Source organism: Micropterus dolomieu, linkage group LG02 (assembly GCF_021292245.1).
Source record: "Micropterus dolomieu isolate WLL.071019.BEF.003 ecotype Adirondacks linkage group LG02, ASM2129224v1, whole genome shotgun sequence".
In the NCBI taxonomy this organism is placed as follows: Eukaryota; Metazoa; Chordata; class Actinopteri; order Centrarchiformes; family Centrarchidae; genus Micropterus; species Micropterus dolomieu.
The window spans coordinates 8043452-8062886 of NC_060151.1; the positions used below are offsets into that span (position 1 = coordinate 8043452).

At 41.8% G+C, this 19435-nt stretch overlaps 2 protein-coding genes and 1 long non-coding RNA gene across 9 annotated transcripts in view; 2 read left to right on the forward strand and 1 right to left on the reverse strand.

Moving 5' to 3' along the window:
- Window positions 1-79: 79 nt before the first annotated feature.
- LOC123985082 (potassium voltage-gated channel subfamily H member 4-like) lies at window positions 80-9780 on the forward strand. 7 transcript variants are annotated; one of them, XM_046072446.1, is made up of 11 exons: window positions 84-226; window positions 1673-1907; window positions 2393-2550; window positions 2868-3069; window positions 4045-4239; window positions 5638-5837; window positions 6256-6340; window positions 6454-6668; window positions 7173-7471; window positions 8603-8655; window positions 9043-9780. In XM_046072446.1, exons 1-10 carry the CDS (start codon window positions 212-214, stop codon window positions 8616-8618), a joined length of 1620 nt encoding a protein of 539 aa, XP_045928402.1. In that variant the 5' UTR covers window positions 84-211; the 3' UTR covers window positions 8619-8655; window positions 9043-9780. The 7 variants fall into 7 exon arrangements, with proteins under 7 accessions (XP_045928419.1, XP_045928395.1, XP_045928410.1 ...); XM_046072463.1 differs by lacking the exons at window positions 8603-8655; window positions 9043-9780 and adding an exon at window positions 7926-7991 and having other exon boundaries at window positions 80-226; window positions 2928-3069; XM_046072439.1 differs by lacking the exons at window positions 8603-8655; window positions 9043-9780 and adding an exon at window positions 7926-7991 and having other exon boundaries at window positions 82-226.
- A 2918-nt stretch (window positions 9781-12698) lies between these two features.
- Window positions 12699-15583, reverse strand: LOC123985126 (E3 ubiquitin/ISG15 ligase TRIM25-like). Its single transcript, XM_046072510.1, has 2 exons — window positions 15480-15583; window positions 12699-13984 (listed from the first exon to the last, which is right to left on the reverse strand). Exon 2 carries the CDS (start codon window positions 13828-13830, stop codon window positions 12814-12816), a length of 1017 nt encoding a protein of 338 aa, XP_045928466.1. The 5' UTR covers window positions 13831-13984; window positions 15480-15583; the 3' UTR covers window positions 12699-12813.
- Window positions 15584-16360: 777 nt separating this feature from the next.
- LOC123985142 overlaps window positions 16361-19435 on the forward strand; it is a 16329-nt gene continuing 13254 nt past the window's right edge. Inside the window, exon 1 of the long non-coding RNA XR_006828616.1 lies at window positions 16361-16486. This is a non-coding gene — a long non-coding RNA (uncharacterized LOC123985142). The remainder of the gene's footprint in view (window positions 16487-19435) is intronic.

Genomic DNA, 19435 nt, shown 5'->3' on the forward strand with positions numbered 1-19435 from the left:
ATGATTTACATGTTCAGAAAATCTGAAATATATAATTCAGAAACTGTTTGATCATTTTTTATTAAACTGTAGGTAACCATGGCAACAGCACCTGCACTTCAGGCCATTTCTCTCTGGGTTGTAAACATGAACCGAGCTCAACAACAACGCTAAGTTAAACTCACATTCAAAGAAGCCTTTATCATTGCTAAAGCCTAAAGTATGCTGGGAGATGTGGTTGGAAGCAGTAAGTGAATAAATTGTGAAGAGCAGTTGTAGCTGTGTTTTCTAATCACTTGGATGAGCTGCGAATCCTGACCTTTGTGATGTGGCAAATTAAGTAAAAAGCTTTGGCTGACGTAGCTTGAACTATCGTTAAAGTGGCCGAAGCTGTTGATGGCAGTCAGCAAGGTCTTTCTTCTGGATTTTCCACTGTGGTTACAAACTTTATGAAAGCAATGAAAACCCACTGACAGATGGGTGATAAAACACTGATCAGGGGACCAGAAATTGTCCAGTTTCAAGCAGCCATGATCAATATAGTGTGGAAAGTTGTTTCACTGGGAACAATTTAAACACTTTTTCTCTGAAACATAATATAATATAATATCATATAATAGCATATCAAATACTGACAGTTTTACTTTATAATTTCTATTATAATAATTTCAGCAAGATGTGTCACTGTTCTGTCATTTCTCTTCTTTCTGAAGTACAAGAAAAGGTTGTCCATTGTCATCACATATTCAGTCTATTCCCTCCAAGTCAACCAGGCATCTGCAGAGCCCTTCTTAGGTTAAGACTTCATTAACCAGCCACCTTGTTGCATGCCCATACCTGTTTATGAAGTAGCTACATTGTTTTTGGATGGATTAGTGCTCATTTATGTTTCCCTCTCACAACTTTTCAAATGTAATAGCTTCTCCTCCTGTCTCCTAAACATGCTTAAGGCTATTATGTGCCAAGTGCTCGGCCCCAGTTGGAGAGTTACAGTCTCAATTTGTGCCAGATGTACTCCCCACCTCTTCAGTAATATAGCAATTTAATTCTGCAATTGGATTTTCTCAATAAAAAACGTAATGAGTGGAATGAATAAGCAGGTTTTTAAAGAATAAAAGCAGCTGATGGTCCTAGCTCCCCTTATAATGACTCAGCTATCATTGTAGCGCACCACCTGAGACTTAAAGCACCAGTGGCATTTGAAGGGATGAAGTCAAGCCAAGGCCAAGTCATGTATGAAATTATCAGGCGTCATTGTTGGCAATAAGTTTCCCCTCACTGACCACAGTCCTATCTCTGTCATTTTGCATTGTTAATCCATGGGCATTAAAAATATCTGCCTCTCTTTATAGGAAGCTGTCAGGAATAGATAACCAGCAGCATCTGTTTTACTTGAGTTGCCCACTCTACTGAATCATCTGCAGTCAGAACACAAGAGATTTATTTTGTCTGTCTGCAAAATCTTGGCACTGCCATGATTTATCTATCTGGTTATCAAGTTATTCATTCATGCAGCTTCTCTAATGTGCTTTGTGTGTTTATGTAGATTCATTAGTGTAAGCTTGATATGAAAGAGAATGTTTGTGTGTGTGTGTGTGTGTGTGTGTGTTTGTGTGTATAAAAAAAGATATGTGTTTGTGTTTTTTTCCAAGATATTGTTGCACTTACACTTACTCTACCTGTTCACTTACAGAGCTTTATTGAAAAGCCTCTGAGACTGGAGGTGGCAGCAGCGCCGAAGTCGCGCTTCATTCTGCTCCACTACAGTGTGCCGAAAGCCCTGTGGGACTGGCTAATTCTTTTTGGCACTTTCTACCTGGCTGTCACCGTGCCCTACAACGTCAGCTTCACGACCGCCGATCACACCGCTATAGATGCACCCTTGACTTTCATCGCAGACGTTGTAGTGGAATTGCTCTTTATTGCAGGTGAGTGTTGAAAGGTGTTACTGTGAAAGACATGGCCTCCTGATTTTACCTGAAGTTCTTGTGCTGTGGCACAACTAATTACTGATCTGAATTATAATAATATTGTGGCTCTTTCAAAAGGTTTTTATGTGATGACATGAGATTTTCATCCTATATTTATTGATTTTCTTGCCATTCCTTGCCAGCTATAGTAACAGGACAATCATAGCAACCCAGGCATCAAGTCATTTCTTGTTATTTATGTTGTAATTATTTTAAGCTGACATTAACATGACTAAAGCTGGTACACTACCCTGTTGCTATTGCATGTTATTCTTTTATATTTTCAGTGTGAATGACAAACATCATCACATACAAGTGACCCAGTAGGATTGAATCTGAGCTTGGGACACTTGTCATTTCTCCTCACTGTTTACAATCTGTTTCATTGTATTTGTCTTTTAATCATGGGGAGAAAAACTTACCTTTAACCTCTGTATTTCCAGACATTGTGCTGAACTTCCGCACAACCTATGTGGACAAGTCAGGGAAGGTGGTGTATGACCCGCGCTCCATATGCATTCACTACGTCATCACCTGGTTCTTTGTGGACCTGGTTGCAGCCCTGCCCGTTGACCTGCTGTATGCTGCGCACATCCCAGTGGTGAGTACAACTAGATGATAATATGTTCACCCGTCTTTTTTTCACTGCCCTCTGCAACAGCTGATGACTTATAATACATAGCAACTTCCAGACTCCAGAAATGTATAGCAGGTGAGAGAGAGTACGTACCTTGTATTACACAAAGCTGCTGCTGCCTGTCTGTGTGACAAGTACTCCCAAAATTGTGATTTGTTTGAACAAAACAAGTGGCTGCTGTGAAGTATATACAGTCAAAGTGTGTTTCAAAACAGGGCAGAGGGATTTGCTTTCTTTCTCCTTTTCTCACTATGCCCCCCATACTTGCCACTCCTCCTCAGAGCTCCTTCGTCCACCTGCTCAAGACTATACGTCTGCTGCATTTCCTTCGCCTGTTTCAGAAATTGGAACGCTACTCTCAGTACAGCGCCTTGGTGCTGACTTTACTAATGTCAGTCTTTACTCTGCTGGCACACTGGATGGCCTGTATCTGGTACGTGATTGGACGCATGGAAATGGCAAACGTAAAGACTTGGCACAACGGTAAGTCTGATTGAAGCTGTTGAAGTATGAAGGTCAGGTTTGGTGTTTCATGCAGCAAGGATTTCCACAGAACCATGTGCCATCATGTGTACATTGTCTTCACTGTGCCTTCTGACAGGAAATAAATGCACAGTGCTGACTATCCAGACTTGATTCAGTTACCATACGTGAAAAATCCAACAAACAACAAACAGACTAGATTCTACCAATACAGCGAGGAGACATTTATTGTGTCCTCCCTCATGAGATGGTGGCAAACACCATACTCTGGCACTTGAATGAGGAATGTCTTAAATATATATATATAAAATGGCTGCAAGAAAACAACACAAAATGTCTTGTTTGTGTGTTAAAACATGGAGTACAATAAAAACCCAAAATGAAACATCTGCAGCCTGTCGCAGCAGCTGTATGTAAGTTCAAACTTAACCTAGTTAGAACATAAATTAAAATGAAGTTGTGATTTATGCATTACTAGAATAAAAGTGGTTGCACCACAGAGATAAGTTACAACATAATTCTATGTAGCAACTAAATAGTTACACAGGCTCCAACGTGGGAGTAAATCATAAAATGGCACAGAATTAAAGTCACTAATGGTAAACAGCCATTTTTCTGCTACAAGTTTAACTAATTAGCAGTTACTAAGCATCTAGTGTCAACTTCATGCCCATAGGAGAGAACTTACACACAGCTGGTGCAACCCAGTGCTGGTCCAGTCGCCTATGCAATGTGTGTGTTTGTGTGTGTGTGATTGTATACTTTTGTGTCAGTATATTATATGTGTCTATGGGAGGTTAGATCATAACTTAATAATAATTAACACTCCTGACACAGCTGAAAATCTCTTTCTGACACACACACACAAACAAACAGACCCAAACATAGACTGTTGTCTTTAGGTCAGGTATCTACCACACAGACACATAAGTAACATGAACCATTATTGTCTCATCCTTTACCTCCTCCTTCAAGGGTGGCTCTTTAAACTGAGCGAACAGCAGGATATGCCCTTCTTCAACAGCACGGTGGGGGGCCCGTCGATGTACAGCTCCTACATCGCTGCCCTTTATTTTTCCCTCAGAAGCCTGACCAGTGTGGGCTTTGGCAATATCAGTGCCAACACCCGTGCTGAGAAGATCTTCTGCATCTGCACCATGTTTGTTGGCGGTATGTCTGACACCAGGGTACACTGTCCCTCTGGTGCAACAGGGCCTCTGTTCAGCCCACCAGTGCAGGAAATTCAGCGGGAAGTGGGCTGAATGGTCTTTAAGATTCAGTTTGTTGCCAGCTTTACATACCAATAAACTAAAGTATTTTAGCTGAGGAGGCAATTATTAGTGCAACATCCCAGAGGATAATTACTGTGTTCATTTTTATTCATGTCAGAACAAAGCTGTAAATTACTGTGGCCCCTGTGTGGATCATTAAGTAAATAAACAGTAACAAGTCTAGATAATTGGGTAGTGATCAATATAAAACTATATTTTATTTTAAAGCAGAAAGAGTTTGAAAGTAAAGAAAAGTCATTTTTCTCTCGTTGCCAGTTCAAACTGTAATAACCTAAAAACATGTTTCCCAAACTTAGGGTTAGGACCCAAAATGAGTAAAATGCATAACAATGTTGCAACATGTAAATACAGGTATGTGAATAAGCGTTCTTCTTTGCTGCTCTGGTCTGTTCAGCTCAGATGCTGAGTGAGGTTTTCTCTCTCACCTCTCCCTAACCTGATCTGCTGACATTCATACAGAATTTCTATGTGCGTAGACTGTAATCTGTCACTATCGATCCTATGATGTCCAAACAAAAGTACATGGACGAGTTTATTAAAGTTGGCTTTAACAAAGCCATTCAGAAGGGAGAGGAGATGAGTGTGTAAAATGTGGGGAAGTGCTCAGTAATGAAAGTTTTAAAATGAATAAATTGCACAGACAAATGTTCCAAACGAAACATTTGCAGTATTGGGGAAAGTTCAGACATTTTTCACTGCCATTCAAGATGTGTTGATTCAATTAGGCACCAAATACCTATGTGAATCTGGCATTTTGACTTTAGCATCCCTTGACAAACAAATACAGGAACAAACTAAATGCTCGGTATGACCTCAGAACAACACTTTGAAAAACCGAGCCCATAGTATAGACCAGCTGGCTGAAAACTTTAACCAGCCACTTACTTTCAGGTTGGCATCATTTAAAAAGACATGTTGGTGCTGAGGGATGATGGGAGTTGAGAAAGGGGTGAGACACAGAAAGCAAAATTGTTGTTTTTCTTTACTTTTATGATGAAATAAATACATTTTATATGCATTTTTAATTCATGGTTTATCCTTTATCCGTTGTTTATAAACGTAGATGTTACAGCAATTCATACAGAAGTATTTTTGTAAATTTGGGTTCCAGGGAGACACCAGATTTCTCTTTTGGGTCTTGAGCTGAAAACGTTTGGGAACCAGTGGCCTAAAATAAACAGCATTCAGAATAAAACTATATCTAGAAATATAAATATTCAGCCTTTATAGCAACATTTATTGTCTTTTATGCTGTTTGTTTCCTTCTCTCACACAGCGTTGATGTACGCCCTGGTGTTCGGTAACGTGACCATCATCATCCAGCGTATGTACTCACGCCGTTCTCTTTACGACACAAGCATGAAGGACCTGAAGGACTTCATCCGTCTCCACCATCTGCCTGAGAAGCTCAAAAATCGCATGCTGGAGTACTTCCAGTCCACATGGTCTGTCAACAGTGGCATAGATGTCAACGAGGCAGGACTCCCTTTCATTGTTGTTGACATGTCACGCTTTGTACATTGTGCTGTCTGCCCTAAAGAAACGTCAGGGCAATGTTTAGATGGCATTTGAGCACTGACAGCCGTTGTACAGTCCACGATCAATATATGCTGCTGTAACTGTCGATGATCTTTCACAGCACATGGCCAGTTGACATCCTATTGAAATTTAAAAAGGGTAACTGGAGTCCATTCCTTAATTATCAATCAATGTCACAGCTCATTACATCTGTCACACATCCACAGCTCCTGCACGACTTCCCTGATGAGCTGCGGGCCGACATCGCCATGCATCGGAATAGGGACATCCTCCAGCTGCCGGTCTTTGCGGGGGCCAGTCGTGGCTGCCAGCGCTCACTCTCCCTCCATATAAAATCCTCCTTCTGCATCCCCAGGGAGTACCTCATCCGTCAGGGCGACGTGCTGCATGCCCACTACTATGTCTGCTCTGGGTCTCTGGAGGTGCTGAACGACACCACGGTGCTGGCAACATCAAGTCAAGTCAAGTCAAGTGACTTTTTTTTAACCTCATGTTTAAGGTGTTTATGTGGTACACCATGGAGAAAGAAATTTTGTTATTGTTTTGATTTTAGGAGAAGGGAACCTGTTTGGGGCTGACCTGCCTGGACCAGACCAGGTGATCAAGACCAATGCTGATGTGAAAGTGCTGACATACACTCACCTTCAGTATATCAATCTGCGTCACCTGAAAGAGGTGCTGGGACTCTACCCCGAGTATGCCAGTGTTTTCGCCTCAGGCATCCGCAACAACCTCACCTATAACCTGTGTGAGGGCAGCCAGGACCAGGTACTAAATATACTCTCACACATGTTGACTTAATGTAGGATTCCATTTCTCACAACGGTGACAACCTGTGACAGAAAACTCTTTCCCCTGATTCCTAACTCGCAACACTTTCATTCAGTATGCTTCAACCTGAGCCGACCAACCCACAAACCTTCATCCAGTGTCTTCCTACATGTGTAGTAACCAGTCACACCCAAACCCAACATACCTGATACATCCAGTTTTGCAGGGATGCTCTGCCAAGCAAATGCCCTCCTGTTGATGTCCTGACTATTACTATAGTAAACAGTGATGATTTCTGGAAACTCACAAATGCCGAGGGTCAGTCTCTCCTTCATTAATTTGTGCTGCGCGTTGTGTACATAAAAGTTCAAGACAAGTACAAGACATAAAAGTTCAAGGCAGCGGGCGTGTGCGTGAGACGAGCATGTCCGCACCCCCCATTGAAAATGAATTCCTGTGTGAAAAGGCCCTAATGCTGCACATTCTATTTGCTGTTTCCAGGAACCCAGGCGCCCCTCTATTTTGGAAACACAAGGGGACTCTGATAACTCCGTCCACCTCACTCCAGCAACCCGCTCCCGTCGCCCTCTCCAGCTACACAGCTTCAGCAGCCCCGTTCGCCGTATCTCCCAGGGGAACCTCCTGCGGATTGAGTTGCAGCAGTTCAGCGCACTGCGAGACTGCTGTTTACCAAACCTCAGCCGTGGCCTTCGCGGGCAAAGCTTATCCCCTACAGCCACCCAAGCCTCAGCCTCAGCTGAGGGAGAGTCAGGGGCTCAGCAAAAGCCTTCAGGTCTCAGGTATTGTGAAAGCTGTCATCAAATTCAGTTCATAAAACACAAGTAAAGCAATGCAATATGACAACAATGTACCTTAAATAGATGTTTGATTCAGTTTGATGGTGCAGTTTGAGTCTGTACTTTGTGGTGGTGCTATATTACATTTCATTATATTAAACAGTGTTTCTAATAATTCTCCCCCCTCAGTTACACCCTCTATAGTTTATGATACAGTATATTGGCTCAGTGTCAACAGCAAACAGAAGAAATACATCTAGTGGTGAGGTTTGCAAATTGCAACTAATGGCATAGTCACCGTTCCCCCCTCCCAAGCTCACAGGAGAAACTACGATGGCCGACACGTTCTGTCAGCTCTTGTGCTAAATAATACATGTGGTCCTCCATTTGTCCAAATTTCACTTCTCTCCTACTACTTCTTCTTCTTCTCCTCCCCCTCTTCTTTGTACGTATTCAGTGTAGTGATGAAACACGCTCTGTAAAGCAGTTTGTTTGTTGGGTAGCGCAACATGGCGACTTCCATGTAAGAGGACCTGCGGAGTATGTAGATAGAAACGGCTCATTCTAAGGTAATAAAAACATAACTGTTCATTATGTAAGGTCTTTCTACACCACTGAAAACATAGTTATGGATATTATATTGCCTTATTGACAGTAGATCCTCCTCAATATTACACACTGAACCTTTAAAGGACAAGCAGTGTACAGGTGATCTGACCTGAGCTTTCACTGGTGATCAGTCTGTGATGAATATGCAATGCAGTTCAGTTAAAGTCTGACTCGTTTACTTTACTATAATGAGCGCTCTGGCAATAGAGATGCACAACAGCACACAGTACAGCTTGCTCAGGGATCAAAGTGTTTCTAAAAACTGTGGAGTAGGATGGACCTCCTGATGAATTTTTTGGTTTGGTCCAACAGCACTTGTCAGCAAAATATCACATGAATATCCACCCGTGATAGACACTGTACATACATGCATGCATGTATATATGGATAAATGCAGTGCTTCCACATACTGTATGTGTAAATTGGCATCCTCTGGAGTCAGAAAGAAATCTTGTTTCATATTAATGCTGATAAATCCTGAGTTGTGTGCTAAGTCCAAATGTTTTCTCCTCCTCATTTGTCCAGACTCCACTCAGACTGATGAGGTCAGACAGAGCATCATTCAACTCAACAACAAGGTAAGGTACAGCCTCCAACCTAAAAATTAAAGGACCAAACATAATGTACGATCCACATTTTGATGACAACCTAGCTCTACTCGAGGCCCTTCTCGGGCCCTTTCCATCATGTTTTCTCTACTTTCTTTCCTGTTTGCGACAGTTACCTCAGTCTGTGTCCCTTTAGATTTCACTACTGCAGAGGAGATTTTAAAATGCTTTGGTTCTCTTTTGGGAAGAAAATGATATCTGGACATGAGTCTTGGATTAAACCTAAAAGACAGAAGCTGATTCATTTGTCTAATCTCTGTGCGGGAATTTAAATTGGGCAGAATAGAGCAATCTGTACTGTAATTGACCACATTTTCTCTTAATAGTATGACTAAACTGTGTACGCTCTCTAACCAGATGACAACACTAAACCAGAGAGTATCTGAGCTCACCCGGGGAATACACCACCTGATGGATGTCCTCCATACCCACGGATCTGTGCATCACGACGAAGCCTCCCTTGCCTCATACCCGTATGGCGTCCAAATGCCGATGGCTCCTGGGAGCCGTGACGGCCACATCCACCAAATTGTCCCACCTGCTGGCCACTGGAGCCACAGTGAAGCTGCTGAAACCCAAACAGAGACCCACCTAAGGCCTGATGGTGATGAATCCTCTTGCCTTTTGTCCTGTTCCCCTACAAGCACATCCACACACAGCCGGCTGGACTCGTCTTCCAGTTCGTACAGCTCCATTTTAGAAATAATCTTACTCCACCCTGCGTCTGCCTCTCCATCCATGTTGCCAGACCATCCTCTTGGATCCTCCCTGGATTCAGGATCATTGTGATCAGATGCTCTCGAGCCCCACCTTCCACTCTGCGACCCATCTGCCATAGGACACACCAGTCTGGAGTGCCTCCATGGAAACCTGTTGATTGTGTACACAGATATGTTTTAATTTACTGAAGGACAAATGACACGTGCTTCACCGTGCATACAAAGAACAGAATAGATGTAAAGTATTTTTTTGTTCTGCATTTTATTTAGAATTCCATTGAGCATCTCTAGTTGTTAAAGATCCAACTAGAAAGATCCTTCGAGAGAGTTCAATGTTTCCTATGTTTTCCTCACCATTAAAGATTACGCTGTGAAATACTGTAGGTTTAATTTCTCTCTCCACAAAAACACTGGGGGGTGGGCCCCATGAAATATTTAATACTTTCATTTATTTACAAAAGATTGTATGAATGACTGCTTAGTTGCAATGACGCTTCTTTTGTTAGTCAGAAATCAATACTCACTGACTAACCCGGATATAAGCTATATCCAGCATATCTAATGGAACAATACCTCATTCACAGGAGCCATTTTTCTGCAAAATGCTTTTCTTTTTGATACATTTTCCTGATAGCACATTACATTTATCCGCTTTTATTCAAAGCGATTTACAATATCTATATATCTATTTGTAAGTCGCACCCGTCTGGAGCAACTAAGGGTTAAATGTCTTGCTCAGGGACACATTGGTGAATGTGTCACAGAGGGAACTGAACCCTGGTCTTCCACACCAAATTCATGTGTCTTATCCACTTTACCATCGCCACCCATCCATAACACTTCTGAACTTTTACTTAAGTCATGAGTATTAGTACTTTTCTTCAGTAAAGGATCTGATTTCCTCTTCCACCACTGGTCAGGTGGAGAACCTGCAGCAGCTCTTCTGTTGTTTTCACATGTGTCCACAGTTTGCTTTGTTCAGTATGATTTTGTTGGGGTATAAGTTGTTGGAGTAATACATCCATATATTCTTTGAGGCAGTTATTTAAACTTAAAGTATTTTTCATCCTTCAGCCTTTCATCTTATCTATGCCTGAAGATTAAGATTCACTGTCTATTTCTTTATGTTTCTATATGTTTTTGTTCTCATAAATCCCACCTATTTCTTTTCATGTTGTATTTTATGTATGTATTCTAACTGTTCATCTGCAACTTTCGATGTCTTTGGATAGGATAAAGTTGTTTCCAGAAGATAAACTCTTTGCTCCTCGTTTCTTTAGGATAGGAGGATCCGGGTCCATACAACTCATCTTCTCCTCTGTCTTTGAATTACTCAGAGTCAGAAAAAGTTTATAAGAAAACTTCCTGGGCTCTGTAGGGTACCGCTGAAATCACCTTGATTTCCATGGCGCTGTGCTACTTTCTGACTCATAATACAATATAATGATACAATGATTAAAATGAGCACACAGGTTATGAAAGTTCTTATATCACTAACATTCAGCATTACAATGTTTCAGATCATCTGCTCATTTCCACTGTAGCTACCCAACACACCTGTCCTTAGCTATAGCTGTATTATTAAATGTCACCTTTGCTGGTGCTCAAACTAGTAAGATCATATACATAAAGTGTGATACTTTTATACTTACGGTATATGCAGATGAGTGATTATTAACATAAAAGATCAAGTTTCTTTGACTTTGGCCTTTAGAGGAACAGAATTCTTCAAAAGCACGTCATCCTTTCAGTTATAGGAATCTTTCTGTGGGTTCATTTTCATGTTTCATGTTAAGAGTAGTCTATTTAAAGCTGTTTGTCATTGAGACCAATGGGCGCTTCCTACATAATTTGCAGCTGACTTAATAAATTGAAATTAATTTAAGGTCAAACTAAATATTTCACAACATGTTTTGTGGAGAGCTGCATGAAATGTAATTGTTTGCTAGCAGTGTCTCTGGGCCAACTTTCAATTCAATTCAAATTAGCTTTATTGGCATGAATGTGTAACAACAATATTGCCAAAACATCATACATACTACATAAGAACAATCAACCCCATACATTTCATTAATAACAGTAATTAAAGCGTAAAGTAATTGAAGTGTATGTGTGTCTAAAAATTAAAATAAAATTAATTTATAAAACACTAAGTGTGTGTGTGTGTTTTAAAAAAATAAAAATATATTAAAAATAAAATAAATAAATAAAACAGTAAGCGTGTAAGTGTTCGCTGCATTCAAGCTTCATTCCTGAGGCAATGATTGGTGGTATTTATTTTTTATGGGATTGTATTACACTGTGAGTTGTTCTTTTGTGCACAAGCATGTACTGCACATTAAACTTCAGTCCAATACAACAACAACAACAACAGCAAAGTCCAGATGTTACTTTATTTACATCTCTTAGCTACTCCAACCAACCACTCTCTCTTCAATCTGTTGAGGGTTGGACTTCCAAACGGGTCACTGTGAGCTTCAGGTGGGAGTGCAAGGCAGACAAGAGGCCCTTCAAAGAGACAGTAATGAAACATGAACAATATGGATTTAATGTCCATTTTAGCCCCATTAAAATAAATGATGTTAGCAAGAAGAGCACAATCCCTACTTTTTTTAGCAATACACAATGACACCTGAACACGAATAGTGACAGTATCCAGTGATTTGAATGATAACCTGTTTGTTGACCATCAAAACATTAAACAGTGTTCTCTGATTTCTTGTTCTGAATACTAACTAAATGGTTCTGGCCTAAAAATGTAAAAAGTATTTCACTCCATCTTTCTCAGTTCAATAATATTGTCTCTTTTACTGATCAGAATATTCGATATAGCAAAGAAAATAATGAACAATCTCCTTATTGATGAAGATAATTATAGTGAGAAATGTCAGTTCAGGTAAACAACAGTCATCATGAGCAGTGATAGCCTCCATGGCTAAACAGACACAGGAAGGAGCTCCACCTAAAGAAACACAAACATTTACACAACAACTGAATGTTTGACAGGTGATTGACCAGCTCTCAGCAACAAACATGAAGACAAAACAAGTTTAAGGATTAAAACAGAATTTAACCCTCTGCTCCTTAAATGACTTCTGACTATTTCAGTCTACAGAACTCAGTAGTGTTTCCACAAGAGGAGTAACGGAGCCAAAGTCAAGCATAGAGAGGCTGAGTGAATGTGGTCTGGACTCTTTGGAGGAGAGTCATGCTTTCAGAGATGCTGTAGAAGGACAGAATACCTGCTCTGTGATCCAGGTACACTCCTACTCTGGAGGAGTACCTGGATGGAGTACCAGGAGGACCTGAGATGCAACTTTGGACTTTATTGTTGTTGTTGTGCCAAAACTCATAAGTATTATTGTCACAATCTAACACCCAAGATTTAGCATTCTGTCCAAACCCACATTCATTTCTGCTTCCTGCTCTGCTGATATTTTTGTTGGTGACTGCTACAGATGTTGATGTTGGATAAGTCTGTAGATTCACTGAGTGCTGACACTGAGGGGTAGTTGTGTAGAAACTGGTTGTGATCCTCTGTGTGTGAGAGCTGCTTCAGCTCAGCGTCTTTCCTCTTCAGCTCAGTGATCTCCTGCTCCAGCTTCTCCTGAAGCTCTTTGACTCGACTCTCTTCAGTTTCCTGCTGGGATCTGACCTGCTGCTTCACATGAGACCTTCTTTTCTCCATCAGACAGATCAGCTCGGTGAAGATCTTCTCACTGTCCTCCACTGCTTCATCAGCAGAGCGATTGATAGCCTCCACCTCCTGTTGAAGCACCTTCACATCTTTCGCTCTGTCCTGGATTCTCTGCTGGATGTTTTGTCGACTCACCTCAAGCTCTCTCTGCCTCTCAGTCCTTTCTGCTGCAGCTGAGACTGTGTCGTGGCCTTTATGTTCATCGACAGAGCAGAGATAACAGATACTCTGCTGATCAGTACGGCAGAGCATCTTCATCACCTCATCATGACGAGAGCAGACGTTCTCCTGGAGCTTCTTGAGGGGCTCCACTAGCTTGTGTTTCTTTAATGGAGCCACATCATAATGAGGCTGGAGGTGTTTCGAACAGTAAGAGACTAGACAGGACTTGAGGGCTTTCAGTTTTCTCCCAGTGCAGAGATCACAAGCCACATCTTCAGGTCCAGCATAGCAGTGATCAGCAGGAGCAGCTTGGAGTCCAGTCTTCTTCAGTTCCTCCACTAAAACTGCTAACATGGTGTTTTTCACCAGGACAGGCCTCAGTGTGAAGGTCTGCCTACACTGAGGACAGCTGTGGATTTTCTTCTCCTCCTCTTCATCCCAGTGGGTTTTAATACAGTTCATGCAGTAGCTGTGTCCACAGGGAATAGTCACCGGATCCTTCAGTAGATCCAGACAGATGGAACGAGAGAAGGCTTCCTGGTCCAGCTGAACTCCTTTCTGAGCCATTTCACCCCTCAGTGGCAAAGACTGAGTTTCACTTTCTCAGAACTCAAACTAGTTTGAACTCTGATCCAAACAGCTTGTGTTTCTGCAGGGAATGGGGTATGTCAGCTCCTGCACTTCACCACAGGTTGCTTACACCTGTCTTTAAACTGTAGATCTGAAGGGAGGAAACAAGGAAATATAAGTTATGGACAGAGAGGAGAGGAAATGGAAAGTAACTAAGTACATTTGTACAAGTCAAGGTACTTGTACTTTACTTGAATATTTCCATTTTATTCAAATTTTTACTTCTACTCCACTACATCTCAGAAGCAAATCTACTGTACTTTTACTCCACTACATATGTCTGAGAGTTTCAGTTACTAGTCAGCTGGAAAATGTTTTTTCTGAGCTCATGATGAGGAAAACCCAGGATTTTATCACCCAGCTCCGTGGGTGGAGACAAAAGCAATCAATCTCAGGCCATCAGATTAAGACCACCTTGTAGATCACAGATTAACACTATTACATCCATCCATCGTCAACCGCTTATCCTGTGTACAGGGTCGCGGGGGGCTGGAGTCAATCCCAGCTGACATCAGGCGCAAGGCGGGGTACACCCTGGACAGGTCGCCAGTCCATCACAGGGCCACACATAGACAAACAACCACTCACGCTCACACTCACACCTAAGGACAATTTAGGGTCACCAATCAACCTAGTCCATATGTCTTTGGATGGTGGGAGGAAGCCTGAGCACCCGGAAGGAACCCACGCAGACACGGGGAGAACATGCAAACTCCCAAAACCTTCTTGCTGTGAGGCGACAGTGCTAACCACTGCACCACCGTGCCGCCCTAACACTATTACAGTTGTATGATAATATAGTAGAGTCCCTTCTTGTTGGGGCGGATTGGCCATCAGGAATTTTGGGAAGAGTCCCGAACTGCCAGTCCATTTCAGGCCGAACTGGCCGATGTTCAAGACTTTTTATTTTTCAGTTTCTTATGTTCAACTTTAAATGATCCGTGACCACGCCGGCCAGCTGCTCAGCTGCAGCAAACGCTGTCTGTCAGAATGAGCCAAACAATTCTTTCAATATTGAGGGGGGATATGAGCGGCCCGTCCAACTTGGACCGATCCTCATCCGCTGAATTGCTGAAAGAGAGAGCGAGAGCGAGAGAGAGAGACACTACACAATATCCACACAGAGGTACAGATAGTAAAGGTGATGTTGCTATAAACTGAATGAAAAATGGTACAGATTTATAGTAGTGTTAATGATAATCGTAATGTTAATGATAATAACAATAGGACTAGTAACAATAATTGTAGCAGAGGGTGTCGAGCAGGAACACGGGGGCAGCAGGTGACTCGCAACCACAGATCCAGACTCCACAGCTCCAGAGCCAGAAACACCTGCAGGAAGTAATAGGAGGAGAGAGGAGTGGGACGAGAAAGCACAAGACTACGGGAAAGGGGAGAAGTCGAGTTAGTAACATGCATTAATGGCATGAGTTTACATACAGAGGTAGAGAAAGAAGAGGAGAGAGGAGCTCAGTGTCAAGGATTCAGATAAATGCAAACAGGAAAGAGCCCAAACGCAGCACACTAGAGAGGCGATGTCAAATTCAGGATTTTAATCCAAACCAAAAACAAGCAATAAAGCTTACAAGTTGCGGAGACAGGTACATCCAAAATGATCCAAAATGATCCTAAATGATCCAAAATGATCCAAAATGATCCAAAATGATCCAAAATGATCCAAAATGATCCAAAATGATCCAAAATGATCCAAAAGGCAGGACACACATCTCACTACACATGACAATGACCAGACAGATACTGAAGGGAAACAGCAAACATTTAACACCAAGGACTAACGAGCGGGCAGGAGAAACACAGGTGCGAGGGATCAGGACTAACGAGACAGGCAGGCAGAGAGACAGCAGGGGAAAACAGAGAGACAGGCCTGCAGAGGGATTACTGGGGTATCATACATAACACAGGTTACTGAACACTAAACACAGGCCATATCAAAATAAGATGTAACAGATCAGAATAACAACCTAATTCAGACACAATCAGACATATCACAAATAAACTACAAACAGGGAACACAGACTGAAGCTAAGATTAAACTAGAGACATTAACTAAGTCACGGAACAGGGAAGTAAGATAAGAGACAAAACAGATACTAAGTAAACTAGAACAAGAGACTGATTAAAATAGTTAAGAGATTTATTTTTTTGTCAGTGTGAAACCTGTTAACACGGGAGAGTGTGCTGTGTTTTGGAGCTGGTTAAATCGGCCACGGAGATTCTACTGAAGTGGAGCTAACGCCATAGCCACGTGCAAACTGCTACTACATAGCCAGAAACCTATTTTTGCCGCCGAGTTTCTGAGTGAGTATAGACATTGCGAATTTTAATGGAATTGACATGTTTAGACAAGATATAGTAAAGCTCATTAGCGTTTGAGTTTCTGGCCAGTGTGCGTCGGATGCCGCCACCCATGCTGCTGCAGTAGATGTGCTCAGGACTTGCCGTCGCAGGGCGGAGGTGTCTGTGTTTTGCGCACGGACGGAGCCTCAGATCGGGTTTCTTCATTGTGCATCTCTCCACTGGACAGAAGGGTTCGGGAGGACTGTCACTATAAGCTTTCTGTTACCAAGGAACCGTGAGTACAGACAATATTTTTCTGGGAGGTTACAACTGAGCTCCAACAAGCGCGCCAACTTTGTGGTACCACAAACTGAGAAAAAAAACCCAGGTATTGTCATTTCATTTGGACCATGGGGACATTTTAAAAGGGCAACTCACCCGGTTCTGGAAATAAATATAAATATATTTTTGTGTACAACATTCAAGTTTGTGGTCTGATATTTATGTGTGTGATTGTAATGTGATTTGTGTGATTTTTGCAAACAAGAGTTAGAGGGGGGTTTTATGCTTGCAATAGAAAAAAAAAAAACATACGACCACAGTATAGCTATATTTAAGCTAACCAGGCCTCTCTGCACCCTAGCCAGTATCGCAAGCCAAAGTTGTTAGTTGCTGTAAATACATCCCAAGTTAAATTCTAGTAACTCCTCAACAATTCATTCCCCATGCACATGATAAATCCAAAAAAAAACCAGTGGAATTGAGTGGGAGGGCTACATAGGCCTATAGCAGCATAACTAAGGGATGGTTCGGGACTCACCTGAGCCAGCCCTAACTATAAGCTTCATCAAAGAGGAAAGTCTTAAGCCTACTCTTAAATGTGGAGATGGTGTCTGCCTCCTGAACCCAAACTGGAACCTGGTTCCACAGGAGAGGAGCTTGATAGCTGAACGCTAACCTAAGTAACCCTGCATTCTGGGAGCGCAGTGCTCTGGTGGGGTAGTAAGGTACTATGAGCAATTTAAAGGGGCACTATGGAGTTTTCAGTTGCCACTAGTGGTGCAGTTTTTAGATTGCAACCAGGCGTGTGTTTGTACACATGCTCGCTTGAACTCATGAGCGAGCATAATCCGAAACCCAACCGCTTTCATGCAGAAATCCTGCAATAAACGCAGGAACACACGCATGCAGGCTGTGGCTTTTCTCCAGACATGTTCAGGCTCTGTTACTTCAACGTTCCCATCTCAGAGGCAGATCAACACTCCGTAACGTTACTTCATTCAGCGCAGCCAGACGCATATCGGCACAATCCTCCAGGAAAAAAGTGTGAGTGACAGGGTCTATAGACGGGCAGGGAGACCGCTTCACAAAACATGCTGTAAACTCAGGTAAAGCCCTACTGCAACGTTACAGTAATCAGCTGCAGCTCGCCTGCTGCTTTCAGTAATGTTAACTATCTATTATCTGTGTATCTGTCACCGGAGCCTCAGCATTGTCAGCAAAGCTAATTGTATTGGATGATAACGAAACGGGTAGTGAGCTGGACTGAATATTATAACGAGATTGTGTCACACTTTATAACAGTTAGACTGCAGTAAGTAACTTTACTGTAACTAGTGTCAGTGGATGGCTCTTCCTCTGGGTTGTATATTATGTTGGTCATGTTAGTTACAGCGACTGAGAGGTGAAGAAGCTATGTACCTGAGTATTGGTAAATCTAAATCGAAACAAACCGCAGCAGGTCCGAGCTAATGTAGCGTTAGATGGCTGCATCGCTATAGGATAGTAAACAAATTGCTCCACATTTGCTTTTTACCGTTACAACATTTCTGGCAGGCTTTGACACTGTGACATAATATCTGTGGTACACAGGATAGTAATATGGGTCACATTAGTTGGTGAATTAATGTGAAAAGCGATAAAACATTAGATACCGGATAACATTAGCAACTGCTCGGCGTTAGCCAGCAAGCTAACATGACTTTCTCTGTTTCTCCATCTTTACTAATGCTCACTTTGTTCTTACTCTACATCATCTGAACCTGTTTGGTCTTCAGCACATAAACCTTTATTGTTGTTTTGTATCCTTACGTGGAGCCTGTGTTTTGCTGTGAGCTGGTTGTTTTATGGTGTTAGTGGACTGCATGTCATTAGCTGCCGTGTTGTCGCTGTACTCTGAGAGGCTCGGGAGCGCACACAGTGCTGAATCTGGCCCGGAGTCCCCACATTAAAGGCAGTATAGTGTTTTTTAGCATTTCTAAGTGAGTTTTCAGCCCTTTGACAATAAGGCAATGAAAATTTGATTTATTAAAATCAAAAACTTACATATAGCCCCTTTTAAGATAAGATGGTGCTTGACCGTTAAGAGCTTTGTAGGTGAGAAGAAGGGTTTTAAATTCTATTCTTGATTTTACAGGAAGCCAATGCAGAGAAGCTAAGGCTGAAATATGATCTCTTTTCCTGGTTCCTGTCAGAACATGTGCTGCAGCATCCTGAATCAGCTAAAAAGTCTTAATGGACTTTTTCGAGCAGCCTGATAATAAAGAATTGCAGTAATCCAGCCTAGAAGTAACAAATGCATGGACTAGTTTTTCTGCATCATTTTTAGACAGGATGTTCCTGATTTTTGCAATATTACGTAGGTGAAAAAAGCGGTCCTTGAAATTTGCTTAATGTGAGACTTAAACAACATGTTCTGATCAAAGATAACTCCAAGATTCCTCACAGTGGTGCTGGAGCTCAGGGCGATGCTATCCAGGGAATCTATATCTTTAGATAATGCATCACACAGGTGGTTGGGCCCCAGAACAATAACTTCAGTTTTATGAGTTTAACATTAGAAAATTAAAGGTCATCCAGATTTTAACATCCTGAAGGCACATTTGAAGTTTAGCTAACTGATGAGTTTCATCTGGCTTGATCGATAGATATAATTGAGTATCATCTGCATAACAATTGTTGGACCGTGACTTTAAATTACCCTTTTTAAACTATGTGTAGTCCTTGGTCCTGCGTCTTCTTTCATGTCAATAGGAGAAGATGTTTTTGGTCAAAGTTAATCAGTTTTATTACAAGTAAATGAATAAAGCTTTCAGAGCTCTGGGTTGATCTTCCTTTCTCTGACAAACAACAAGCTGTATCAGTTCATGAAGTCTGACTGGCTATCTCTCCCTGACCCAGTGTTTTAGTATACATCGTCATGTCATAAAACAATAAAACAAAAGTATAGGTCAGTCCATGATTG